The following is a 27,704-nucleotide window of genomic DNA, read 5'->3' as shown; positions in this document are numbered from 1 at the left end:
CACCACATGCACACAGCAATCACAAGAAGACAGCTTTACCTGGACGGTGAGAGTGATTCACCCTTTAATGTTCAAGACCAGGAATGCTGACAGGGACTTGAAAATAATACATGGCCACATATAGATCAGCAAAAGAATGGAACCCCGCCAAAAGCCATCCCAGAAAGTGAAAGGGGAGAGAGAGAGCTGAAAAAAAGGGATGTAAACCCGAACTCCACGGCCATAATTATTTCTGGAAAATCAAATCGGTGGTCCTCTAAAAACAAAGAATGAATAGGAAAGCATTGGTTCTGTTACTGCTAAATTATAATTGCAAAAGGGTACCAACATGATAAAGTGAGAAAAGAATGAAACCTTCAGCTGCTTGAACTTGCAGAGAACACTTATGAATGAATAATGAAGATTATGTAAAACCTGCAGCTTCGCAGCAATTCTCTTTGCAAATTCCATCTTCCTTTTCACTTCCCTTCTGGTATTAACAGTCATGCATTTTGGCCACCGATTACCTTACTCCTTGTTTTCTATTCAGTAAATTGTGGGGCTTGGTTTTTATTAAATTAAAGGGAAAAGTATGGCTTAAATCAATTATTAGCGAGAATGAGCTCGATCAGATCAGTATAGCAAGCAAGAAACCTTCTGTATTAATTTTTTGGTACTTATTTATCTATTTCAATTTTTGTCTTATATAATGCTCTCAGTCACCTGAGACTCAGTTTCTGGATTGAGCTCAGCTCACGGCGACTCAACTATTTTTATTCAAGCCAGTCAAGTTTTCCTAGACTTTGTTGTGAGCCAACCCTGCCTGTAACTGTTGTCTCAAGCTCAAATCAAGTTTGAGCTGCTAGTTCAAACATCAATCTACTGTGTTCTGTACCTAGCTAATCAATGCATGCAAGGAGCACAATGACTGTATTAAGAACAGTCAGTTGTGGAGGAAGGATAAGGTTAACACCCACAGAATCAAGGAAGCTTTAGGTTAAACATTCAGAAATTTGATAAAGTTGTAACACGCGTTCTAAATATCAATAAACATGAAGCTTTTACTATCAAATTGCCTCAGATATACATTAATGTAATACAATACAAAATTAGGAAAAAGAATAGAGAAGGCTAGGGTTAGAGGCTAAAGAATGCGGAAAAAAGGCCAACTAGAGCAACAACAAAGCAGGGCAAAGGGAGCTTGTATACAATTAACAGCTAAATTGGGGTGCTAATCTATGTTGTTGGGTATATCTACTGTTTCCATATAAACATATATGGAAGGGTGAGAAGGCATAATATTTTCCCACCCAAAGCATAAAGCAAACTATTGCTCAGAACTCAAACCAAGTAGAAACTTACAATGAATTAGAAGGTGTTGCAGTTGATGAGGAAGCATCATCAGGACGATGTGGAGAAGTGTCCAGAACATCTATAGCTCCTTCATGGTTGAGCAATGGTTTGAGACTTTTCTCGACTTCTTTGCTTTGCAGATCAATCTCCTCAAGAATCATAGAAAAAGCAGACTTGCAAGATTCATCATCCATGAATGCTAAGGTCCATCTCCCATCCACCGGAGCTTTTGTCTTAGCCTTTCCATGAGTATTGAGTTTAGCAGGGTCCAAAAAGGGTAAAGTAGATGGACGGATTCGCAAGTGTACCCATCTTGAATGCTTCTGATCAATTGTAGGCTGAAGACACAAATCAAGAAAGATGAAGCAATTGTGAAATTATAATCATTCAACCAAGGCCAAACATATAGGACAGTGAGAATATTAGAAGAAAATGTGTAGGTCATATTATCGAGTTGTGCATGCTCTGTGAAATATGTGCTACATTTAATTATGTATAGAAGAAAATGTGTTTGTGCATACATGCCTAGCTATAAAAAACAAAAAAATAATAATCAATAATTTTTATCCAAGGAAGCAATATTAAGCACTAGAAGGCACAACAAATCCATACATACATCGGAACTTGCTAAAGGAGCAACAACACGGATGATTCCATAATGTTTCTTCAAGGGTAGTTCTTCTGCAAGTAGGATCCACCCGGATGCACCCACAGAGATTGCTAAAACGCAAAAATGGTGTTCCTTACCCCTCTCAAATACAATCCTACAAGGCACGGCATCAACTGCATACGGCAGTGACCAGAGAGATTTAACCAAGAAAAATTTAATAACATGACTCTCACAACAAATTTCCAAGAAAATAAAGCCATACTTTAGAAGTTAGAAGCAACAGGTCATATATGCTGAATTACCATTTATCTAGCCAATAATCATACAAGCAACACAACCCGCATGAACTCACACATGCACCATCATCGTATTATATACCCTCACCATCATTGTCGTCAATGTTTCGTCATCATCAATTTATCATATCAAGGACAAGATAGAAAACTGACCTAGTCTCAACTCAGAGCCTAGTTTTGGACCTGAAACATCCAGGCCAGCATTTCTTGCACGGGAATTTTCCGGGATATCACTTGGAGGACAAGTAGGAGGCTGCTCAGGTAAAGCCCTACCAAGGAAGAAAATTTGAAGTTGATGAAGAAGTACAAATACCTGAAATGGAAATAGGTGAAAAAAAACAGAAATTAGAAACTGCAATAATACAGAAAGAAACACAGCAGAATCCCTACAAGAGTTGAATACACTGGTTGTGAATGCATGTGTACATACAGAGTGTATCTTTAAGTTCATTGAAACTATGAAATCAGGACACATTATCGATTTTAATCTTAAGCTTTATCTACTTGGAAGATAAAAAATAGATGAATGAGAAAGAATGCAAATGCGAACACGAACCTTCACCACCTTGCACATTCTTTCACCAGCAACAAATGATGATTTGTTGGGAAGAACATCTACAAGTAAAATAGGAAAATTGAGTGAATATTTTTTAACAGGCCCACAACCCTGTAATGCATGGGAGAAGAACATCCAAAAGAGCATCTATTGAGCAATAGCTTTACCATCAAAAGAGGGCTTGTCTAATGGCAAGAGCATGCACTCTGGCTCTCTCTGGGGAGATGGAGCTTCCATTGCTACAAGAGCAAAATTTATTTGTCAAATACATCAGTCAATCACTTAGACAAACAAGTCATTTGTAATTTTAAGAGTTCCACCAAATACCTCTTTTGCACCTTTTCCATTCATCACGTAAGACTGTTACAAGTAGATCGGGCCAATTACCTCTGGCCTCCTCAAGAAGAGCATAAGTGCAATTCTTATATGAATCCTGTGTACGAGAAGTCTAATGAATCATTACAAAATAATGGTATTAAATAATCATATTACTAGATCATCCAAAGAAACAAAACAACAGCCACAAATGTAAGACATGCATCATGAAACTCGGTAGCATAAAACCATAGTTTCATATAATGGCTGCAAGTAACAAATATTTAAGGTCCCATCATGTTGCACTCTCATAACTAGGAGCAGCATTTGGCACCTGTTGTAGTCATCATGTATTGACACATTATTCAAACAATCTACTGTGGGGTATAACTTACTCTCAGTAATTCAAGATGCTGGTTATTGAATCCTGCCTCACTATAGAGAAGTAGCTGACGCAAAAGCCAACCACCATCCCACAATGTCTCTGGGGATATATTAGACCGGCAAAAAAGACTAACCAGTGCATCTAGCACCTGCACAACACATTTCATGACCGATCAAGCATCAAGCACATACAGCACAGCTTCCAAAAGAAAAACTCGTTAACGTTTTGTAACCAAATGGAATTTGAACCATATCAATTTTCCTTAGAATAAACAATGTTCAACAAAGAATAAAAAGCAAGCATAATTCCCATCTGCTATGTAAGAGGAACTTCAACTTGTTACATGCGGCTTGTGGTACAGTCCATGTATGAACAATAGAAGCTTTCAGGACATAATTTCCAACATCATAATTTTTCCAAAAAGAAAGGTATAAAATTGTACTTTTTTCCTGTTTCTTCTTGCTGCCTCAGTCAACCATAGTGTGGACCAATAAAAAAGAAATTTCTAACCCATAAGATATTCAGATTGATAGGCCACAGATTCATTAAAAGAGCTCACATTTGACTCCAAAAAGAAAATTGTACCTGAAATCTATGTACAGAGGGGCTTGTTCCCACCTCCAAGGAAGAGCATGCTACCCCATACTGCTCCTGTTATATATTATTTAAAGAAATAGAAGATAAAAAAATCAACATGTGGAAATGAAAGGATTTTTTCCCAAAAAATAAGATAGGAAGTAATAAGAATATTAGAAAAGGATAAACTTTACAGAAGAAGTGTAAGAAATCAAAGTAAATGAAATTTTCAATTATAACTGCTTCACAAAAGAATAGTTGCTGAGCATGGATATATAAGTAGTGAAACAGTTTGATTCCACAGAGAAGAGGGACATTGTACATCTAGGTATAGATGATGATGATGATGATGATGATAGATCGGAGTGGTTGAATCAACCTGAGGCTACTCTGTACAATAAAACCCTAATTTTTCCTCAAAAAAAAATAATTAAAAAAAAAAAAGCAGGGTACAACAGCAGCACAATACAATACCAGCTGCACTAATTCGAACAGATGCAAATGTAACCTTCTGCCCTGCAACTAAATTAAATTTTAATTTATAATCTTATAAGCAATCAATATCAACTCCTAATTGAATACTATAATCCTTCACATATTGCACCAATACCGATACATGATTTCAATATAACCAAGATTCCATTTTTTTCCTAGTTCCCATTGCACAAGATCCACCATTGCTAATATTTCTTTTGATGGAGAGAAAAGGGAATGAAATCATTACCTTGAGATTTTGTAGATAGCCATTGAGCTCACAACTAAATCCATCTCTTATAAAGTTCCTTCCTGATGAAAAAAGTTGATCTTCCCTCGAGTCCTCACCAACCAATGCTTGCTGCAGAGAGGAGGAAAACTGATTAAGTTTCACTTCCTTAACCAATCAACATATAACCTATTAAAATCCATGCTATCTTAACAAATATTAGTTTAGATTAACAACAACAAGATCTTGAAAGCCATGGTATTAGATACAATTAAAATCCATGCTATCTTAACAAATACAGAGCTATCTTAGAGCTGCTAAAAGTTAATCATTGAAAGTTGTTGATAACATCTAGCTAATAACCATAATTGAATTCACAATTTAGCAGCAAGGAATATGAGATGAATATTGTTTACCAGTAATGAAGAGAAATTAAAAACACAAAAAAAAAAAAGTAATTCCACCACATTTACCAAAATTGAAGGGGAAAATATATCTACAACTTACCTGCAAGAGTTTCTTGTGTTGCTTGCGCTGGGGTAGGATTCCAAGAGCATCTAGCATTGTTTCATCTAATTCTACTCAAAGAGATACCAATAAGATAACAGCAATAGAAATCAGTAGCAACAGAAGCTGAATAATTCTAAGAAGAAAACCTTTTGTTTGCAACAATGTAGCCAACATGCTCAAAGAACTCAAAACTTGAAGATCATCTCCAGCTGTAATATATGAAAGTAAAGCATCCCTGGAAGTATTACAAAGATAGAGATAAAATTAGAAGGGATAGCAAACAGAAGCTGAAAAATTAGAAAGCTAATAAATCAGAAGGTTCTGTTCAAGTCAAGAAGCAGCATATAGAAGGCAGCCAGTTCTCAGTGAGATAGTCAGTTAAGGAAAGAAGATATTATTGTCACTTCATAGAGCCAAAAAACAAAGTGTAGACTAAAATTGGACTTTGAGTGAAGAGATGGAAAAGTGCAAAGAGACTTAGTATTTCAGAATTTAGAAACTTTTACCTCAAAGTTAAACGAGAAACACCTTTTGAGATAATATCTTCAGGGTGAATGAGTGAAGAACTAGACAAGCTCGGCAAGATTTTTTTTGAACATCCATCCACCTCAATCACGTTCTTATTTTCTGTCCGTTGGATTTCATGCCCATGATCAGGCGCATGACCATTGAGTTTAGTCTCAGAATCTGGAACAAAAGCCTCAGGTGGACAGAAAAGAGAGGCAGCAATGGTATTTGCCAAGTCTTTGATTTTAACTATGCGTAAGATGCAACAGAGCAAATATAGAGAAGTGATAGCACCAATCTGAATATCCTGAATTCACAAGCTATCAGAGGTTAAGTAAGAAAAATTTGTATAACATAATCATAAAGTGCATCAACAAACTGTTAAAAGCCCTTGAGCTCAAAGGGAAGGATTAAGGAATGAATGTAAGCATGAAACAAGAGCAAGTTCATACATTAACAACATCCAACTGCAAAGATGGAAGAAGCAAAGGAAATATCAAAATTTGCAAAATGTTGACTGTTATTAACCTCCCAACTTCTGGAATCCCCGCAGAAATAACATCACTAATATAGTAGAGATTGTCCTCAATTTCATCCACAACATTAAGAATCGCAGTGGTTGTATCTGAGTCTGGGTTTCTGTCTCAGCAACAAAAAGACAATATTTAGGAGCGAGAACTTTCAACTCACTGTCATATAAAGTTTTAATTATCATACTCTTACTTTAGAGTTTCAGAGACCATTCCATTTAGATAGATGCACTGCTTCTGAAAAAAAGTAAGCAAGTTTGAAAAATAATCAGCATGAGGGGCCTTCGCAACAAATCTATTCACGGATTCATCTCCAACTGAAAACCAAGAGGAAATAGAAGAAAACTTGTTTAGCTTGCAAAAAAACATTATGAGAAAAACAATTGGAACAATATGAGCAGGGATAGAATAACACCCACTCACCATGATAGACATTGAGTGTCAGAGCACGGACTGCAGTGCGAATCATACTCTCTTCATGGGAAGCAAACCGTATTGCCTCAACATACAGTGGAAAAGAAACAACTTCTTCCTACATGAACAAGGCAGCAGAGGAAAATATCTATAAGCTACAGCATGCACAGAGATGGCTTGATTTCTAACATAGACAAGTAGAAACTAAATGAATAAAGGTGTAGAACTAACGTAACAAGCGTGGTTTAGGCAGCAAACCCCCCACGATTTTGGAATTGAGGGTTTGTTGCTGTTTAAGCAGCAAGCCATGCATTTCTTGCCAGCTTGAACCACTAACAACCAACCAGGTGTCCTAAAATCTCAGTTTCAGTACTTCTCATCAGCAGGTAATACTCAAAAGAACGAGGTAGTGCTGTTCAAGTGGACTGTTGAAAGTGTCATTCAGACTGAATAATCCTCATCAATAAGGCCACAAATAAGCTATGTGATGGCCCTCTTAAAATATGGACTAATGTCAAATCTCAACTTTATCATTATTTGTTATTGAAATACAGAATTATTTGAAACTTCAGGCACAAGCATTGGTGCATGGAAAATTGAAAAAAAAAATACCACCCTACCTTTTAAAATTTATAATAAAAAATTAAAACAGTCGTATCATGCAATATAAACAAAGTACAAAAGACAGACAAACCTACATTTTGAGTCTTCACAAGCAAAGGAATTGTATTCTTGTCAAGCTTCCCACTTATTGCCCTTCACAAACCACAAAACATGCCATTTGAAAATCGTAGTCAATGAAACCAAGGATATAACAAACATTTGACTACCACCATAACAATGACAAAAAAAGCATACCTTAAGAAAGAAATGTAGTATGACAACAACTCCTCATTCCGAAAATCAAACGTATAAGTTATCAAAAAATTAATATGCTCATTACTGAACATATAATCTGCAAAACAAAAACAAAAACCTAGCACCTCAAACCTCTTTAAACAAATCCAACATTGTCCAGAACCAACTTACATATGGCGCGCTCGGATTTTAAGTTCTGAATCACAATGCTCATTGTTTGCAGCAACTGAAGCGAAATGGAAACAATTCCGCTCACCTTAAGTATCCTCACAAACTCCCCCATTACTTGCCCTTCCATAAAAAAACTACAAAGCACGAGGAAAGACACATAGAATTCACAAAACAATCATCGAAACCTAACAATCGAAACAGAAAATTATAAATTTATTCATCTGCCTTACTCAAAATAGTTCGAATCATGCTGGTCTCCGTATGTTATTAATTCCGATATCGATCTCAACGTCTCAATTACAAAGTTCTTTAATAACAACACACAATCAGGTTCTAACAGAGTAAAAAAAAAAACCTACAAAAAAATAAATTCATGGTTGATTATTACTAAATTACTTACCTTATTAACATTATTTACAATTTGAACCTTTTGCAGCTGATCAGTTAAATATCTGCAAACAAAGTAAACCAGAAAATAAAAATTAGAATTTCATCAAAACAAATTCCAAATTAAATAGCAGACAGTGACATTTTCACTGATAATTAAAAAAACAAAGTGAGAAAATGGACGTAATTGACTTGAAAGTGTATAGAATTTGAAAAATTGACAGAGAATTGGACTCTTTATTGCAGTAAATACAAAAGAAAAAATCGCGAATTTCACAACAATTAGTGAAATAAAAAGAGAAATGAGTGAAAATTAAGGGAGAGAAACCTGAGTTCATCCAAGGAGAAACGATCTCTGGATCTCCAAAAGGAGGACCACATGATTTGTAGTGTTAACTCTCGATCACAGCCGTCGAATTGAGGGAATCATTCATTCAATCGTTGCTTATCTCTGAATTTTTTTAAATCGGCCGGAAAAAGAAGAACGATGGTGAGAGATTTAGAGGAAAGAATTAGAGAAAAATACAAAATCTAAAATACATGTGAAAAAAAGAGGGTTTTTATAGGACAAGTGTAGATTTTTTTGAAACACAGTTTGCCATTTAAAAAATATAGAAGAAAATGAAAGGTGTTGGACCGGCTGTCATTGTAATTGTTTTTTAAATAATATTGTGTGTTAAAATATATGTTAATAATTTTTTAAAAAAAATTATTTTTGATATTAATATATTAAAATAATTTAAAAAACACTAAAAATATATTAATTTAAAATTAATAAAAAAATAAAAAAAATTTCAAATTTTTTTCAAACACGCTTTTAAAACACATAAACAATCAGACTTTTCTAAATTGATGGCCTGTAATTTACAGTTACTGTTAGGCTGAGTCAATTTTTTACAAAGTAAAAAAATAATGCAAAAATATTGTTATTGTATTTTAAAGAACAAAAAAAAAATCAACAACTCAAAATGAAATAATAGAAAGGGAATAAAATAATTATAATTATAATACTTATCAAACTATAGAATGATGAAATCAATTAAAAAATATTTAAAAAAAAAAGTACCAATAAAACTAAGTAAGATTATCAAAACTCGCAAGTAGTATAATGCAAACAGGAAAATCTAATAGAATGATGAAATAAAAAAATATATTAAAAAAACAAGGCACCAACAAAAAACCAAGTAATGTTATCAAAACCCGTGAATAGTATCATGTGGACAAGATAATATAATAGAAAAAAAAACATATAAAAAAATAAAGTTTAATTTTAAAAAGAATCGAATTTTGAAGGACAAGATAAAAAAAGACAAAAAAAAAACAACTTCTAAAAAAAATAGACCACCCGGATAAACCTCTCACCTAAATTATGAGATAGTAATAACTTGATTGAAAAGAAAATTGAAGAAAATAACAAAGTTTATTTTTAAAAACAAACAACTTTAAAAAGATGTAATTGAAAAAGAAAACTTGACTAACCTATTACCTAAGATGTGAGGTTGGGACAACTCAGAAAAAAAAAAAATACAACAAACAATGAATCTAAGGGCTTAATAATCAAATATCAAGATGAATTGAAAAAAAAAAAAAATTTTCAATAAAATGATTGTCATGTTGGAAGGCAATCATGCAAAAAATACCAAAGTAAAATATCCAACTATAAAAAAAATTTAAAACCAAAAAATAAGGACAAATATATATAACACTGTTTGTTTTTGTGTTTCAAAAGCGTTTTTAAAAAAATTTGAATTTTTTTTCCACTTCAAATTAATATTTTTTTTGGTGTTTTTAAATCATTTTAATGTGCTGATTTCAAAAATAATTAAAAATATATTATTTTGATACATTTTTAAGTGAAAAACAACCACATCTATATATATATATATATAATCAGGGGCTAAATTAAAAAGAAAAAAACACAATGAAAAGGATAACAAAATGTAATTGAAAGAATAATAAACAAAACTAGATAACAAATGAAATTAAATTAAATGTTGTGCATCACAAAAAAAATAATTAAAAATGACTAAAGCGAACTCAATCCAACCTTCAAAACTCGTAACATGATCATGAGGCTGAATCACAACATAAAAGACAAACCTAAAAAAATTAACCAACCAAAATAATTAAGGGGTAAACTTGTACAAAGTAAATTAAAAAAAGTGATTTAAAAAATATAGATTCCAAAAGAAAATGAATAAAATTTGACACAAAAGAAAAATAAAATAAGTCATAAGAGATGAAATTGAAAAACAATTTTAATTAAGAAAATGATAAGAACAATTTAAAATAATAAAAAAAAAAATAAATATCATATTTAATATAAAAATCAAATATCAATGAATGAAATTGAATGACCAATTAATTGAATAAGAGATTCAAGATCAAATACATCACAATTGAAAAAATGAAGACCACATATAATAAAAAAATCAAATGTAAAGAGATGAAATTAAAAAAAACTTAATAAATAATTAAATATCAAATACATTGCAATTAAAATAATGAGAACTAAAGCTAATATAAACATCAATTGTTACAGAATAAAATTAAAAAATAAAATAACTCAATAAATAATTCAAGACTATATAACATTTTTTTTTTTTTTGTAATGATCAACATGTTTTTTAAAAAAGGGAGAGAAGAAAAAGGAATGGTGGGAAAAACTTCTTGTCAAAACTCTGCCAAGTTTCAAATGGGAATACACGCTTCAAACATTGCTCTGAAAGGTATTTAAGGCTTTTTAGACGATGCAAGCACCACTAAAAAGTCGCAAACATCATCAGCCATTTTTGAATTAAAATAATAATTTATCGTATATAAGAATTACAAAAAAAAAAATATATAGCCAAATACCTAAAGTGCTCTTTAATTCATAGTTAAGAAAAATTATTTTATAAGGGCATTTAAGTATTTGACTTATAAAAATATAAAAAAATCCAAAATACTCCGCCAGGATAAAAATATAAAAATACCGAATACCACTCTTTTTAAATGTAATTACTAAAAACTCCTAAAAAAAACCCACAGTATAAAAATAATATGACAAACCATCCTGTGAGCCAACACCTCAGAGATTGTGATTTACAAATTACAATTTTGTTACTAAATTGATAAAACCCATAAGGAAATTTTGATTTTCGAGATGAACAATTATTCAATCTCCTAGATAAGGATAGAATTACTTTCCATTCTTTACAAGTCCTAAATTACTTGTAAATCATGTTCAGTTTTGCATCACACACTATCACAGGATTTATAACTTAACACAGACACCAAGCCACTGTTGAACTTGCAAGACAAAGTCATTACATTGCAGTTTGCACACACTTGCTAAACAAAAAGACACACATGCCATACCATCACCCTCATACAATCTCCAATTACAGCTTAATCACACACAAACTACATTATAGTCCTTAATTATTACATTATTTTCAGCCAGAACCTTCGATCTCAACAACCCTTACATTAGGCCTGTAACTGGCAACTTCTTCCTTAGGAATAGTAACAGTGAGCACACCATTCACCATATCAGCCTTGACCTGATCCCTTCTAGCATTATCAGGCAACTTAAACTTGCTCATAAACTTACCATCCTGGGTGCTTATTTGAAGCATATTATCATCATCAATGTAAACAAGCACATCTTCTCTGCCAAAATCAGGAAACACAGCTCTAAACACATGGGCTCTTGATGTTTCCTTCCAGTTTACCTGAGTTTGCCTTGAAAATGAAGGAAAGGGAGTGGAAAGTACGGAAGGGAATGGAAAGTTTTGAAACGGGTTCCAATGGTCTAGTGAAGTGAAGAAATCTTCAGGATCCCATGAGTTTAAAGAGAACGGATTTGTGATTGTGCCATCCTGGTTGCCAATTGGAACTATTGACATGGTTTTTGGTGTCTGAATTGTGAGGAGGAAGACGATGGATGTGCCTGAAAGTGAAGTATGCTCAGTATAAAAGCTAGAACAGGGTAAAGACTCCTTTTTGGTACTTTCTGGAAGGGTATGGAAGTGGGTGGGCTTTTGTCTTATGGGCCCGAGACAATGTTTTTATCGTTGGTTGGAAACATGAATCTTGGAACTTGGTATGGAATTTTTAGAATGTGGACTGCGATTTTGATGTTCTCATCAACTTGATTGGTATGGAATTTTTAGAATGTGGATTGTGATTTTGGTGTTCTTATCAACTTTCTTTGGATCCCTACAAAAAAAAAAAAATTATCTTATCAAATTATGGGTTGATTAAGTGACCATTCAAATAACTTTCTTCTTCAATACAAAGTAAATTATCTTGAGGAATGCTTTGGATACCTAAAAAAAATTATCTTTTTAAGGATTTGAGAAAATAAGTAATAAATATACTAGATAACATTAAATTCTAAAAACAAAGTTGTTCTTGTATTGAATTTATGTCTTTTAAATGTAAAAAGTTAAATTTCTTACATGGATAGTTTAAGAGATATTTATAACCATTAAACTTTGTTTTTTTCTTAAATTAAGGGACTGAAAAGTAATTCTAACATGATAACATTTATGAGAGATATATATCTTTTATACATGCATTAATAAGAGAAGAAGTAGATAGACTTCAAACACTAATTGGTCTGAAGAATATAGACCATGTTATTAGATTAAAGAGAAAAAAAAAAAAAAAAACAAAGCAAGGCCCAAGAAAACCAGATATATCTCTGGGATTAGGCTTGGGAACACCATCCGAGCTTAAAAGAGGGCTAGGCGTTTGTCAAGCATTTAGACTCGGGCTGTGCACCCCGAGCTCAAAACATGGTGTTGGGAGTGTTCAAGCATCTAGGCTCGAGTACTCTACTTGAACCTAGAAGCTATTGGATACGGGTGCATCACTATTGTGAGTTTTGTGTTAAAAATAGATGTAAATCTAGATCTGTGAATATTAATAAACTCAACAATACGCAGGCTCGTAAACATTTCCTTCAAGATTTTCTTAAAAAGGTATAATCGGGGTTTACGACCGCGACGTTTTTCAAAATTTGAAAATGTTGCTATTCAGGCAAAGGCTAAATGGGTTTGGAGGAGCAGCAATCTGTGAATAAACTTGTCTCTGAGGTTGACACACAAGGACTCCGAAATAAAAATATGAAAGAAAAAGAAGGAAGAAGATTAGATTGCCGTGTTTAGGCTAAAGTTAAAAGGAAATAAATAAAACGAATGCTAGCTACAATTCTGTCAAGACGAATTTCACGAGCGACAAGTACCCATTAAAGTCTTCTTAGCTTCTTATGTTATTCGAGTTAATTTTTTTTATCGAGAGTCAAACTAGAGGATGAGCAGGACTCGGGCCTGTTTGAGAGTGTTTTTTAAAAATATTTTTAAAAAAATTTGAAAATTTTTTTTTTTTATTTTATTTTAAATTAATATATTTTTAATATTTTTCAAATCATTTTGATTTGCTAATCTCAAAAATACCCCATAATTAATTTAATATAAACTTTAAAAAAATATCTTGCCGTACCTCAAGTGCGTGCCACCCCAAAAGAACAAGTCTCAGTTAAAACCTGTGTATATTATAATTCAATATTTCAAATTCTTAGCATAAATATTGAACACGCATCACAAGGAATCAATCTTTTCATTCGGGCTAGAACCAGGGGAGTTGCTTTGTAATTTTTGCCTAACCAGAGGAAAATAAACTCGAATTTGTAGTTTTCTGATGGGGCAGGGCAAGGTTTCCGTCTCAAGATTGACATGACAGGATCTGCACCCTCTCATTATTTATTTTTAAAAAAAATAGGTTGAAGTTAGTTTAAATGTATTTTAATTAATTTTTTTTAATTTTAATAAATTTTTAGTAATTATAAAATTTATAGCATTCAAATTAATAATTTTTAAAAAAATAAATTCAAAACCTTATAAATTAAACTACATTTCTCGAATTAATCTGCATCCTTTTTTACCGATCCTTTTCTTGTGTGGAGGTTGTGATCTACTCTAATTTTCTCTATCAATTTATTTATATATCTTTGGCGTGGGGTAGAAGAAAGTATATTTTGGGGCAGGGTGCTAAATTGGACCTTCAAACTACAAGGGTCAAAAGGAATTAAACTATAAAAAATATAAAAAATAAGAGAGTATGTATTTTTCAAAATTATTCAATTACGACCATGAATTAAACAACATGACCCAGCAGATTGGATTGAAAATTAAGTCCTTTCTTAATTTAGACCCCCACCCAATTATTAATTAACTTTTTAAATGATTATCCATTGAATGATTGAATCAATAGTCCGTAATCCATTAGTCAGGCCAATGTTCTTCCTAAAGCTTAAAGATTTGATGAATATGCTCCTCAACCAAACGTCATTACGACTATAAATCTAATCAAAAGTTAATGAACAAAATAGCGTACGGATTTATCATAAAAGTTAACAAAATAGTGTATAGATTTGACGGATTAAAAAACCATCTTAACCACTTAAAATTTCTTAACTAAATGTCCCACTAAGGTTTTGTCCAAGTGGGACTGAGAAATTTTAATATTATTTTGTACTTGATTTTATAAAATAAATAAAAATAATAAGATTCAAACTCGTAACTACTTAATTATTAAAATTCTGATACCATACTAAAAAATTATCTCAATCCAATAATTTAAATTATTAAATAAAATTTTAAAATAAAATTTTTATTATACCTTAACAATACCATCATCATCATCAAGAAAAACAAAAAGATGCACTGTCAAAAAAAAAAGATGTAGAGGGTGTTTTGTTAGGTAAGGAGTCTAGATAATTCTCCAAGTGGGGTCAAAAAATTTTATATCTCCAAAACTAATGTTCTCGCAATTGGAAATTTTTTGATGGTATTGTTAAATTCAACGGATTAAACTAGAAATTTCTTAACTAAATATTTAACTTAAATTTTAAATTAAATTATATAAAAATTATTACCACATAACTTTATTGACTTTATAAATTAAAAAAAAACTCAAATAATTAGTAAAAACATGGTTTGGTTTAAAAATATTTTCAATATAACATTTTTTTTAAAAAAAATATTAAAACAGCAACACATTAGATTAATTTAAGTTAACTTTCAAACCCAAAACCTAGGTTCTGAAATCCATTAAATTTAATAATTTTTTTTAATTATTTTTATTTAATTATATAAAAAACCCAAGCCTTAATTCAATACCTCAATGTTTTTTCAAGACTACTATAACTCCATAAAAAATAAGTCAAAATACATCATGAAACTTAATTCATAATAATAATTATTTTTATATATATTCTTTATTTAATAATATAAAAAAATATGTGCTAAAAAATCCAAGCACCAATCTATTATAGTTATGTTTTTCTAAAATAAATCAAAAATAAAATTATGAATATCAGTTTATTAATAATTATGTTTTTTATTTTTTTAATTAAACAACATGATAGAAAAAAAAAAAAATTAAGTATGATATTTCCTGAAATTAAAGTAAGTATATATATATATATATATATATATAAACAAGTGAGGAATGCAATGATGATTTCCCCTCCTCTTGCTTTTGTGAATCATACGGTATTAATATGCTGACAACACTTTGGAGGCCATTGTATCAGTTCTTACTATTGAGGTGAGAGTTTTAAGAAAAGTATTGGCTTCAATTTCAAGGGTCAAACTTTCACTTGTATAAATATTTCAAGTATCGCAACTTGTTAGCCTCCCTTCCCATGCACTTCCGCGTTATCCAAAACTAGCATCGTCTGCTTGCTTCTCCGCGGCAGACAATCGCGCCGGGAATAAAATTTGAGTCATTATATATAACAAAAGTTAAATAGTGTTGATATTTATTTTTTTATTATTTAAAAAGATATAGTTATAATGATATGGTTCTTATTCTCAAAGAAACTTATTAGGCATTAATTGGGGTGGATTTTTTTTTCATAGAATTTATTTGATATTAAAAAAATAATTAAGAACAAAATAGTTCGTTCAAGTTTTTTAGAATTTGACACTAGAAAATAAAATGATTGTCAGATGCCTAACACTGGGGTTAGGAGTGTTTGCCAGATCTTAGAAGACCCGATGAGTCTACAAATATTGAAATAGTTTATTTTTTATGTTTATAAATTTTTTAAATAAATATTTTTTTATTTTTTTAAATGTATTTTTAATATTAATACATTAAAATAATTTGAAAATATAACAAAGAAAAATTTAAAACAAAGAAAAAAATTAAAAAAAAAATTAAAACACTTTTTTTTTTTTGGTTTTTTCTTTTGAAGGAATAATGACTATAGATGACAAAGGGGTAATTATATATATATAACTATCATAACCACAACCACGATTCAGAGTTATAATTGTATTATATAACTATTATTCTAAATCATGATTTTTATTAAGAATAACAGTTTATATTAAAAAGATGATTCAAAATCTATTCTCTTTAAAATCATGATTCTAAATAGCAGTTGGGATAAATTATATTATTTTTTTAATATTTTTTTTTGAAACGGTATTATTTTCCTAGAGTTTTATTCTAATTGTGTTATTTAAAAAAAAAAAAAATCTGATTTCACTGAAACAAAAATCCTTCGATATCACCTCTACTGAGATAGACGGTGATGAAATTTACTGTGCAGGCAAATCATCTTTAACCAAGGTTAGCTAGATACTTTTGTTGAAGATGAATCTGATCATTAACCACTAGAAGGACATCTTCTCTTTAGAACTAGGTGACAAACACAAGTACACAAGAGCTTTTTCCTACATATTGGACAAATTTATTTTTGAAACTAGTAATAATTTCTACTCTAGCAAGAAAACAGTCCTACTCTAGCACCAAGAACAGTGGCCTATCGTGCATACGATCACTGGGGGCGCATGCTAGACCTGTAAAGAAAAGCTGGTGTCCTTCGAATTAATACCCTTTCACCGTCATAACCTCTCCCTCTCTCTCATGCATTATTAGGGTCGAATCACCCTACTGTCTGCTTCTACAATCAACAACGGGGAGGAACAGGTGGTCGAATCTATGGCTTCTGTCAACGTCGAGAGGAAGAAGGAAATGGGTCTGTGTGGGTTGATTTGTAGCTTTGGTTGTTAATTAATTAACAATTAATTATGTGAAACCCAACCTTCTATTCTTGTAGATAATCATCTCTGGATCAAGCTTCTCTCCGGTTCTTGCTGGTTCAGATTTACAACTTGTAAGAACCAAAGGCCACACAACGGAAACCTTTTCTGTTTCTGACTCTTCAATATTTGCAGGATTTGCATCTGGTCTGGTCGGGTTGGGAAAACAATTCCCTCTCTAGACCCGAAGCTACAAATGAGGTTGAGGTTATTGTGTGGAGCTTTGGTTTTGGAGGTTGGTGAAAGGGGCAGTTGTTGCTGGCGAGCCTCGCCTGGTTTGGTGGTTGAGAACTTGAGATGGTGGTTTTGTGCTGGTTCTCTCCTTGACAGTGAAGGCGAAGGGGAGATCAACGTTCCAGCCGCAGGCGCACTTTTAGGTAGTGTTGGGGAAAGCTGTCCAAAAAATTTAATTTTTTTTAAAATTTGATATTGAATTGTTAAAATTTAATATGGTTTGTATTTTTTAAATTATTTTAATATATTAATATTAAAAATAATTTTTTTAAAAATAAAAAAAATCACTCCATATTACCAAACACGCACATTGTACAGTGGGCAAACTTTTCATGCAGAATTAGAAACGGAAGGTTTTACAGGTCGCGCATGTACTACAATGGTCGTGCATGCAGTGAAAAGGTGAATTTTTTTCTGTTTTTCAATTATATAGTAGTTAAGAAAGTAAATTTAATGATTGTGATAAAGTGGGGGAAACACTCCGTACACGCGTTAAAACCATTATCTAGCGTGGGCAAATCACACCCTCACATCACATCAGTCTGAAAAGCCAGTAGTACAGTTGGTTTTCAATTTCAAAAAACAAGGGGCGCGGTTTCTCCTTTCACACGGAGCTGCACAGTAAACTTCCCGAAAAATCCTTGGCCTCGGAAGGACAACCAAGAAAAGAAGAACCAATTAGCTCGCTAGCTTGTCACTGATCGGTTGAATCTTGTCCGTCAAGGTTTTGTTCAAGTGGGACCGACGAGGTGATGGCTACTTGTTGCGCATAGGGAGTCTGATTCTGTTTTGTATTTCGGAGGAAGGTGATGCGATGGCCAAGATTCAATTGGGATGTGTGATTTCAACAAGTTTGACCAAATATTTGAAACGTGGTTCAATGACTTTTCTTCCTTGTTTCGTTCATCGATGACGTCGTACCTTGTTTAAAACTAATTTAAAGTAAAATAAATAAATAAATTCATTCAAAATCGATTTTTTAAAAAAATGTTTCTAGATATTTTAACATTCTAATATTAAAAAATAAAATAAATATTATTTTAATATATTAAAAAAACTTTAAAAAACAATTATTATTATAATCAAACAGAAACAGATACTAGATGCATGCTATAGTTATGTGTTAAACTCCAGGGAACTACGCACGCCAAAACTAAAAATTACATGAAAAATTCTACTTCTTTGGATTCGATTTAAAATTTAAATTTAATGAAAATTCAACTTCTTCTATATTAAATTTTAGATTGGAATGAAAGTAATACAATCTTCACAAGAAATAAATTTGATATACATAATTGGTTTTCGATATACAAAAGAAACTACATTATAGATTCATTTTACTGTGCAAGCATGAAAATCCCCTATATTCTTCTGAAAGCGTTGACCATATAATTTTATATTTATCTTAAGTATTCTTTTTTTTTTTGAGAAATTAAATATGTTATTCTTAGTATCAAATTAACAAACTTTAATTGGTTATATAACTGATGGCTTGATTCATTAAAAAATAACCTGATGGACTAATAAAAAAAATCTTTTAATCTAATTTTTTCCTTGATTTGAATTTAAATTAAATCGTATGAGAATTATATTATTGTAATCTAATAAATTTAATGGATTTAAAGATTACTTCATCAATTATTAAAAAAAATTAGGAAAAAAAAAGAAGAGAAAGAGTAAAGAAGAGGGTAATTGAAATATTATCACTGAAATTACATATTAATCACAAACCTCAAACATGTTGGAATGTCCATTCCAAGCTTTTTCTATCTTTCTTTCTTTCTTTTGAAGCCCTGCAATAAAAGTGATGTAAACCAGGCGACTATCGAAGTATTATTAAAAGGGGGTCAAAACAAACTTTGTTAATTGGGCCAGGAAATAAAAAACCAAATTTATTGCAAACGCTAAAGAAAACTTTCTTCACGTGATATTTAGTTAGTCGAAGGTTCACACGGCCGGGTAAATTGATGGATAAAAAACTATATTAAATGGCGTCGTGCCGTGAAGGGGATTCATTCTCCTCTCAGCTGCATCTCTTTAGTCTCGATTTCTGCTCCCTTTACTGTCGAAACCAGACCGTTTTGTGCCCTTTTCCTTTGTTGCTTTTTAAATAGTTTTTTTATACATCCAAAAAAAATAATACTAAAACACAAGATACCAAAGTGATCAGCAGCGAAGAACAGAGTGGATGGGGAAGCAGTGGAGGAGTAAGGGCACGGAGGGAAATAACAAGACCGAATGGAACAAGCAGCCATGGACTTTGAAGATTTGTTTCAGCCAAAAGCGAATGGATTAAACGGAGCGTTTCTTTTTTCCTTTTGTTTTCTTGGTTGTTGGCTAGATTGAGTTTAATCGGGTCATTTTACTCCTTAAAAACGTAGCTAAATCAAGTGGATTTTTTTTAATTAAAGTTTTAGCAAGTTGAATTAAGAACCCTGATTTTAATTTTTTTTATAGTTTTGAACATGTCACCCTAAAAACTTTCTCATTTATTAGAAACATGCTACAATTATAATTTTTTAAAAATTTATTTTTAAATTACAATAGCAAAAACTATTATAATATCAGTTACATATTAAGAGTTTATTTGATATTATAATAATAATTAATTTTTAAAATATTTTAATTTTTTTTAAAAAATATTTTTGAAACAAAATTTGAAAATCTCAACTAACCGGCCGGACCGGACCGGTTTAACATCTATGCTCATTTATATCAGCCAACGAATCTTCTGTCCTCCTATAAATACCCCCTGGCACTTGACAAACTCTTCAGCTTTGCTCCTCCTTTCTTCTCACTCTCAACTTCTAAACTCAAAACAAACTGTATCAATCTCGGATCATCACCAACCAAGCAAGCGAACTAGCTTCAGGCAGGAAAGAAAGAGACAGTACAGCAGAGTCTGCAGAGATGTGTTTTGTGTTCTTATGTGACGAAGAAGAGAAGGAGTTAGGCAGGCAACAGGCTTCAGGGTCATGTCCTTACTGCGGAGGTAAAGTACAAGCGGTGGATTTTGAAGGCCGGTGGAGGTTCTGTTTCTTGCCCATATGCTACAAGATGAAGAGAAAATATTTTTGTACTTTATGTTCCCGGCGGCTGGAATTATCTTCTTAATAAGGACAAGGAGGTTGCTTTCTGATTATAGACCAAGAAAATTAAGCTACCTAATAGCTGATTCCTAGATGTCTTCTTTATCTTGCATGTCTTTCTTTGCTTCTTTTTTTTTTTGTTAATATTTTTTTCATGTCTTTCGTTATTATGCTGTGAAGAGAGAGATGGTTTCTGCATATGATTAAATGTATATCATGGCACCTGTATTAAGTGGTTATGGAGATTCTGTGTTCCTTGCGTTGATCTACAGACCTTTGTTTTTCTCCACGAGAAAGAAAGAAAATATGAAATGGGTTTCTTCTTCGTTGGGTCGAGGGGAAATGGGATGTTCGAAACTTCTTGCGGGACGTTCTATCTCTTTGATTTCTAAGATTAACTCCTACAAAGGGTCTATGCTGTGATTAGAGCAGGCTGCTACTTGGATAAAGAATTGATATTTGATAGAAAACCCAGCTTTAGATTAACAGAGTTTCTGTCGAGGAAAAGAGAAGAAAGGATTGATGAAGTTTTGGATTGGGAGACGAGGGGCTAAATGTGTAATTGCGTGCACTCTAGCAAATATACATATAATATGTTATGTTTTTGCCTTTTGTTTTCTCCTGGTTTGATATAGGACTGTATACGTGTGTTCCGCGCTGTTGTGCTGCAGGTGATTTCGAATTATTTCAACACAGAAAAATAATACTTACATGACAATGATATGAGACAAACCAAAACACGATACCAGAAATGAGACCGAAACAGACTGCAGAAAAAAATATAAAATTTAAGATCTAATAATTTAATATTAAAATAAAAACAAAAAAAATTATGCCAAAAAGAAAACTTAGTAAACTCCACCATAAACCCCTATTCCATGATTTAAACACGAGAAATTAAAAAGGACTTAAAAAAGAAAAATCAAAGTTCAACATAACAAAACAAAGAAAATGTAAATCGACTGTAACCACTTTGGGTTAGCTTGACCAACCCTTTTTTGAAATAATAAAAAGAATAAGATATTTCTTGTAGAACAATAAGAGATGCAAAGAAATTACAAAGCTTAAGGTCAAGATGATAAATTTTTTTTAAAAAAAAATTATTAAAAAAATTGAGAAAAAAAATTACAGTCATCCAAGTTAATTTGACTAATTCATCGCTCGTCACATGAGACTAAGATAAAAAAAAAAAAATTTCCAAAAAAGGCATCTAGCCAAAAAGACTAAAGTTAAATTAAAAAAATTAGTAAGAAAATACAAGTTAACCCAGGTTCACTTGAGTATCCCATCCAAAAGAAAAATTAAAAAATCACATAGCTTAAGGGTCAATAATTTAAGGTTAAATGATGAAATTGTAAAAAATAATTGTTTAAAAAATTGAGAAAAAAATTCAAGTCAATCAAGATTAACCTGACTAACTTATTACCCAAGATATTAGATCGGGATAATGCAAAAAAAATAAAAGTTGAACAAACTATGTATTTCTACCGAATGAGAGAGAAGAGTGAGAAGATAACAAAAAAAAAAACAATTTTAAAAGGGATATATATATATATATATATATATATATTATAAACAAACTTAAACCAGGTTCAACATTGAAATTGGTGGATCGAGTCATGAGACTGCGACTACTCTAAAAAGGTAGACATGAAAAATTACAAAGAAAAATTATAAATCATAAAAAAATGAAATTTAAAATTAAAAAATTGAGAACTAAACCTAGCACAAAAAATTAATTGAAAGAAACTAATCTAGGATTAAGTTGAAAAACAAAATGAATGAAGAAAATGATATAAAAAAAATGAGCAATAAAAAATTGAGCACCAAAATTGGAAACCAAATTAAATTCTAAAGGACAAAATAAAAAAAATTAATGCAAATTATAAAAAAAAAATAACAATAAAAAAATGAGGACTATATTGGATAAAAAAATCTAATGAAATTAAATGATGAGGGATAAAAATTTAAAAAAAAACTTCAAGAAACATTAAAATAAAAAAATCAAAATTCAAAATAACGATCACATCAAAACAAATATAAACTAGAGGATAGAATTGAATTTTTAAAGCCTTAATGCCAAGGCCAATGAGAGAGAAATGAAGGTAAAGAGATAAAAACTTTATAGTTGCCAAATCGCAACCAACCTTACAATACGTGTCACTCTAGCAATTACGCCACCACCTAAAACATTGGATGAGATGGTGGTCGGCAATTTTTGGCTAATGGAATACACACCATACACCTCTAGAATAACGCATGAAATGTTGATGCATGGATGTGTGAACAACATGTGTCAATTCCTTTAATTGATTTATTAATATTTTAATAATCAAAATCATTAAACGTGATGAAGGGCATTTAAATATTATAGAAAAACAATTTGCAAAGACAAAAACACTATTCCAAGCCATCTTTATTTGTTTTTAAGCCAAAAGTTATATATGTCATTTTACTATGCAAAAATTGTGTAAAAATACAAAAAAAAAAAAAAAAAAACCATCTTTACAAGGTTAATATTTTTTAGCTTTGAACGGTACAATCATTAATTAACTATACAAATAAATGTGAAAGTAAACAAAACCCTTGCATAAAAGGCCAATTTTTTAGCCTTTGAGGTCAAAATGACTATTTTTACCGTGTATTTAAAAAAATAAATTACTAAATTGTGCCTGATCGATTACAAATAATATTTGGATTCTTTAGAAAAGACAACTTTACCTTACTTCCAAGGAAATTATTAAGTGCAATGAAGGACAAAATGACCAATATATTGTTTGAATCAATCTTCTCACAATATTACATAGTGAATAGTTGAGCCTTTTTAGTTTTTTTTTTTTTTGTAATTAACTTGTGTATTTTGTCTGAATAATTAAATAGCTTATCTATTTTACATTGAGCATCCCACATAATTGCATTTTAAATATTAGTTTGTATAAACTAAAATAATTTGATTTTTATTTATAGAGATATACTTTTTTTTCATACAAAAATCTATGTTATAGTAATAAAACATATATTTTTTTAAATCTATATTTTTAAAACCATATCAAATGGTGTTTTTCTTAAATATATAATTTTTTTAATACCAATAGTAAAAGTTCTCGCAATATCAAATACAAACTTAAATTCTTAAACTACTTAACTCCGGGGCCATGTTAAATTACACAAATGTGAGAATGTATATATATTATGTTCATAACAACAACACGGGGATCTAATAACAATAGAAAGCTAAATAATTTAATTATCGATTTCTTAATTTTATTTCATGAGGAAAGTAGAGTTTTTCAGGAGACAAGGAAATAATTACATTAAATAAGCCAGTAAATATTGAAACACAACCATGTCTGTGTGTCCAGGTTGTTAAAATAAAAATAAAAATATATTGTTGTTGTGAAACCTGAAGCAATAATGAAGAATATTATACAATAAAAAACTCATAAATTTAATATATCTATATTTATACAAGCGACAAGCTTTAATTCCCTATATATCAATTAAAATTACAAAATATGTATTTATATAAACCCTAGTTGTACTAAAAATATAAATGTCTCTTTTGGACACCTTAATAACTCTCCTCCTACTCCCCCTTTTACCCCCTTCAAAGTGACTATTTTGAGACAGAAAATTGAAGTCTAAACACTCTCAACTTTCATAATGTAACTGTTACATACCATGTACTCAAATCTAAAATACTATTGTCTATGAATTAATTTGAAGTATGATAACAGGAATTTTATCTGAATTTTCACCAAGCAATAGCCCTTTGTTCATCGTTAAAAGTTATAACGAACTTGAAAGATCATTGACCCAAAATTAATTTCTTCTGTCTTGATCATGTCATGTCCTGTACATAACTGGAAAACTCAGTTGCATTTTACTTGAATAAAATAGTAAAAAGGAATTTGTAAATTCAAATTCAACGACTACCAAAGCATTGTAGTTTGCTTTACCATTAAAGAAGCAGACAAGGCTGCAGATTGGATAGCCACAACATCTAAACTCTCTATTTGCCTGGTTGATATCGGGTGTGGAGGATCACTTAAAGCCTTCGTCGTATTCTTATATCTGCTTTCCTTATGTGGAAATCTTTATCGATCCCCCAAGAAAAATCAATCTTTAATGGCTAATAACATGATGCCGATGTTCTGAGTATCAGATTTTCTCGTTCATGTACCAGCAGAATCCACCCAGCATACAAAAGGCAAAGGGTTGTCATATTGTGTTCCTCGTGAAAGATTTTGTTGGTGTTATTGTAAAGTAAAAAAGGTGACCCTCCCTTTGCTTCTTTTACAAAAAGAAAGGAAATGACATTTAATTATTTCCATCACCATGAGAATATTAGAGAGAGAGAGAGAGAGAGAGAGAGAGAGAAGAAGAAGAAGAAGAAGAAAAGGAAGAAGAAAAATTGCTATAAAATGATATCAAAAGTATTAACCAAGCAAATATTCAATTTATTGTTGGCCGGCCACCGGAGATTGGTGATCACATGGTGACTGTTGCAACGAAACCAAATGGCCATTAATTAACATTTTCCCTCGATTCATCTCCTTTTCTTGTTTAAGCTAGCCTAGGTTTCATGTACATTATAATTTTTCCCTCTTTTACAAGGTCTTTAGATCTTAGTAAATAAAAAACCCCACTTCTATAAGGTCTAAAAAATTTATATGCGTTGATTATTATAGATGTAAATGATATAGGAAACAAATTGATGCGATCCATAAATGCTATAAGGAGTACGTAGAAGCATATGCAATTGAAGATATGGTAAAGAACACATTTCAAAGACATGCAATAAGCTCCATGACTTCAACTTAATATCACCATCAAAAGCTTTAATTTATCCTTCAATCATATGATATGAGCTGAACACAGCCTTTGTCTTTTCACCGAGAAAGGAAGAGAGAGGGATGTATTGGCTGGAGAGCATATCCCCGGCCCCCTCCCCGTGTCTCTGATTCATAAAACAGCCTTTCTCTTTTCACCGAGAAAGGAAGAGAGAGGGACATACTGGCTGGAGAGCATATCCCCGGCCCCCTCCCCGTGTCTCTGATTCATAAAACAGCCTTTCTCTTTTCACAGTGTTATGTGGTCTGCAGGGAATCTCAACCACATGCATTGTTTCAGGTTTGGCGTCTTCCTTCTCAGTGAAAAGAGAAGGCTGCTGCTCCAACCTCACACTTGTTGGAGGACAGGAAACCTAGCAATATTCCTTTGTTGCATGTGATCAGAGCATATTAATTTTATTGGAAAAGCCAACTCTTCTCACAGCAGCGATTAGAGCTATCTAGATTCCCCATCAACCAAATATTATGGCTGTCCATGAAGAACCATAGGGCATTAAGAAGTTCAACGAAGATTGATCGTCTGCAGTACCAACCATTTACAAATTTAGATTTATATCGACAAAACATATATAAGGTTTCTTTCCCTCAACCCTAGAAGGTACTGGTGGGATTCAGGGATAGATCAGAAGGGCTAGTTCCATCGTGTATCCTGAGGTCTATTGAGTCTCTCTCTGAACCAAATAAAAAAGAAAAATCACAAATTGCAATTTTATAGGGAGAAACAACACTGTGATCTTTGTGTTCGCTTTGAAAGGTTAATTTGTTTTTGCCACTCTAGAGACTATAACTCGTACGCTAAGGCAGAAGATGATATATCATATATGAAAAGACAAACAGTACTGGAGAGGAAATTAATGCCATGAAGATTGGACCACACCACCAAATAAATGTCTGCATGTGTTCCACTTTGCAAAGGCAGAAGATGACCAATAAATTTTACACACGGGTTCTGTATCCTCTGCAAAAGTCCTACTTCTTGCCTCGTCAAGTCCCATGCATCGATTGCTTCCAATGTGATGAGCTCGGCCCCGTTGGGCCTACTAGTAGGAGTTTATATGGAAATGGCAAGTAGTGCTCGTTCCATTTGGATATAAAATTGTTGCATTTTTGGACCCTTTTTCTCAGATTTGATAAAGAAGATCTGGAGAACTGTTTTTAAGTTCTTGCTGTATTCAAAGAAACCAAAAAACGAGCGAATAAAATGATGCCAGCATCTGCTTTTATATAATAATTATACTAAATATCAAGCATCGTTTGTCGTTTCTGAGCTTCGGGCTCATAACCATAAGAAATATATTTGGTCTGGGCGCCATTGATATCCATATTTGATTCTTGTTGCTGGACAAGATTGTGTAGTAAGCAGCTAGCTAGATTGCGTACATGCACTCAATATTTGAGAATCTAAAAAATGGAGGGAGGATAATGTATAGCAACTAATTCTGTTTGGGATTTAATGCTGCCCAGGTTATCTGGTACCGATCTACAGATTTCGACTAACAAGGAAAAAACATATTTTGTTGCTGAATCCACACTGATTTGTATTGCATTTTCCTATCATATGTCAAATATTATACTGTTCATAGTATTTCTCCTTCTAAACAGCATGTTGTTTCTTGAAAAAATTGAACACCTTGCATCACCGGTTCCCCCACGTCATTCTTGTGTTTTCTGTATATCCTGGAATAAAATGTTTGGTGTAGTAATTTGGTATTATTTGTTTAAAAATATATTAAAATAATATTTTTTTAAAAAAAATATTTTTAATGTTAAAATGATTTGAAAATATAAAAAGATATTTGTTTGAAAGAAAAAAAATAAAAATTTAATTAATTAAAAAAAAAAAAGACTTTTAAAACATAAATGCAATCAAAATCTTACACTAAAAATTAAGATTCATCCGTCCACGAGCTTTATTTCATTTGTAATTTCAAGAGTTAGCTTGAGAAGAAAGTGTTCATTTTCTTAATTTTTTTTTTTTAAATCTTAGGGTCATTAACTTGAATGGACGGAAACACAAATAAAAAAAATAACAAGCAAGAAAAATCAGAGTTGTGACATAATAGGATTCTCACACAAAAAACCTTAATTTGTAGTTTTAATTCTAAAATATATTTCTAATATATTCCCTCTCTAATAGGTTTCACAACTTTTAAATTCAATCTATATAAAGTAAAAAAAGCAAATATAATATCCCGTGTTTGAAAACGCGATGCGATACAAACCGTATTTTCAATAATTTTTGAAAGAGTTTAACATGATTCGGTAGGTGGATTC

The 27,704-nt window shown here is 31.7% G+C and overlaps 3 protein-coding genes across 10 annotated transcripts; 1 reads left to right on the top strand and 2 right to left on the bottom strand.

Moving 5' to 3' along the window:
* Positions 1-1,020: 1,020 nt before the first annotated feature.
* LOC118033589 (protein TRANSPARENT TESTA 9) lies at positions 1,021-8,716 on the bottom strand. 8 transcript variants are annotated; one of them, XM_073410028.1, is made up of 21 exons: positions 8,479-8,711; positions 8,164-8,215; positions 7,994-8,070; positions 7,764-7,897; positions 7,593-7,689; positions 7,433-7,490; positions 6,744-6,852; positions 6,514-6,637; positions 6,243-6,429; positions 5,790-6,097; positions 5,430-5,518; positions 5,281-5,351; positions 4,795-4,905; positions 4,080-4,145; positions 3,505-3,642; positions 3,122-3,242; positions 2,962-3,033; positions 2,795-2,853; positions 2,392-2,551; positions 1,949-2,115; positions 1,021-1,670 (listed from the first exon to the last, which is right to left on the bottom strand). In XM_073410028.1, the coding sequence occupies exons 1-21, from the start codon at positions 8,529-8,531 to the stop codon at positions 1,338-1,340; spliced, it is 2,586 nt and encodes an 861-aa protein (XP_073266129.1). In that variant the 5' UTR covers positions 8,532-8,711; the 3' UTR covers positions 1,021-1,337. The 8 variants fall into 8 exon arrangements, 7 of the variants coding, with proteins under 7 accessions (XP_073266129.1, XP_073266130.1, XP_034894489.1 ...); XM_073410029.1 differs by having other exon boundaries at positions 5,281-5,345; XM_035038598.2 differs by having other exon boundaries at positions 3,122-3,227; positions 8,479-8,709.
* A 2,587-nt stretch (positions 8,717-11,303) lies between these two features.
* Positions 11,304-12,121, bottom strand: LOC118033588 (18.5 kDa class I heat shock protein). Its single transcript, XM_035038597.2, has one exon. It carries the CDS (start codon positions 12,038-12,040, stop codon positions 11,588-11,590), a length of 453 nt encoding a protein of 150 aa, XP_034894488.1. The 5' UTR covers positions 12,041-12,121; the 3' UTR covers positions 11,304-11,587.
* An 8,131-nt stretch (positions 12,122-20,252) lies between these two features.
* LOC118033587 (uncharacterized) lies at positions 20,253-21,182 on the top strand. Its single transcript, XM_035038596.2, has one exon. The coding sequence runs from the start codon at positions 20,399-20,401 to the stop codon at positions 20,600-20,602; it is 204 nt and encodes a 67-aa protein (XP_034894487.1). The 5' UTR covers positions 20,253-20,398; the 3' UTR covers positions 20,603-21,182.
* Positions 21,183-27,704: the final 6,522 nt, after the last annotated feature.

Source organism: Populus alba, chromosome 6 (genome assembly GCF_005239225.2).
Source record: "Populus alba chromosome 6, ASM523922v2, whole genome shotgun sequence".
NCBI classification, from domain to species: Eukaryota; Viridiplantae; Streptophyta; class Magnoliopsida; order Malpighiales; family Salicaceae; genus Populus; species Populus alba.
The sequence above is the reverse complement of the archived record's forward strand: the minus strand, read 5'-3'. Positions and strand labels throughout refer to the sequence as shown.

Bases quoted from the DNA above. Each gene is read 5' to 3' on its own strand.
- LOC118033589 (XM_073410028.1), bottom strand. From the start codon at position 8,531: ATGTGGTCCTCCTTTTGGAGATCCAGAGATCGTTTCTCCTTGGATGAA. The intron at 7,690-7,763 runs GTAAGTTGGTTC...TTTGTTTTGCAG, and splicing joins AAAATCCGAGCGCGCCATAT to ATTATATGTTCAGTAATGAG. The intron at 6,430-6,513 runs GTAAGAGTATGA...TTGCTGAGACAG, and splicing joins ATGGTCTCTGAAACTCTAAA to AAACCCAGACTCAGATACAA.
- LOC118033588 (XM_035038597.2), bottom strand. From the start codon at position 12,040: ATGTCAATAGTTCCAATTGGCAACCAGGATGGCACAATCACAAATCCG.
- LOC118033587 (XM_035038596.2), top strand. From the start codon at position 20,399: ATGTGTTTTGTGTTCTTATGTGACGAAGAAGAGAAGGAGTTAGGCAGG.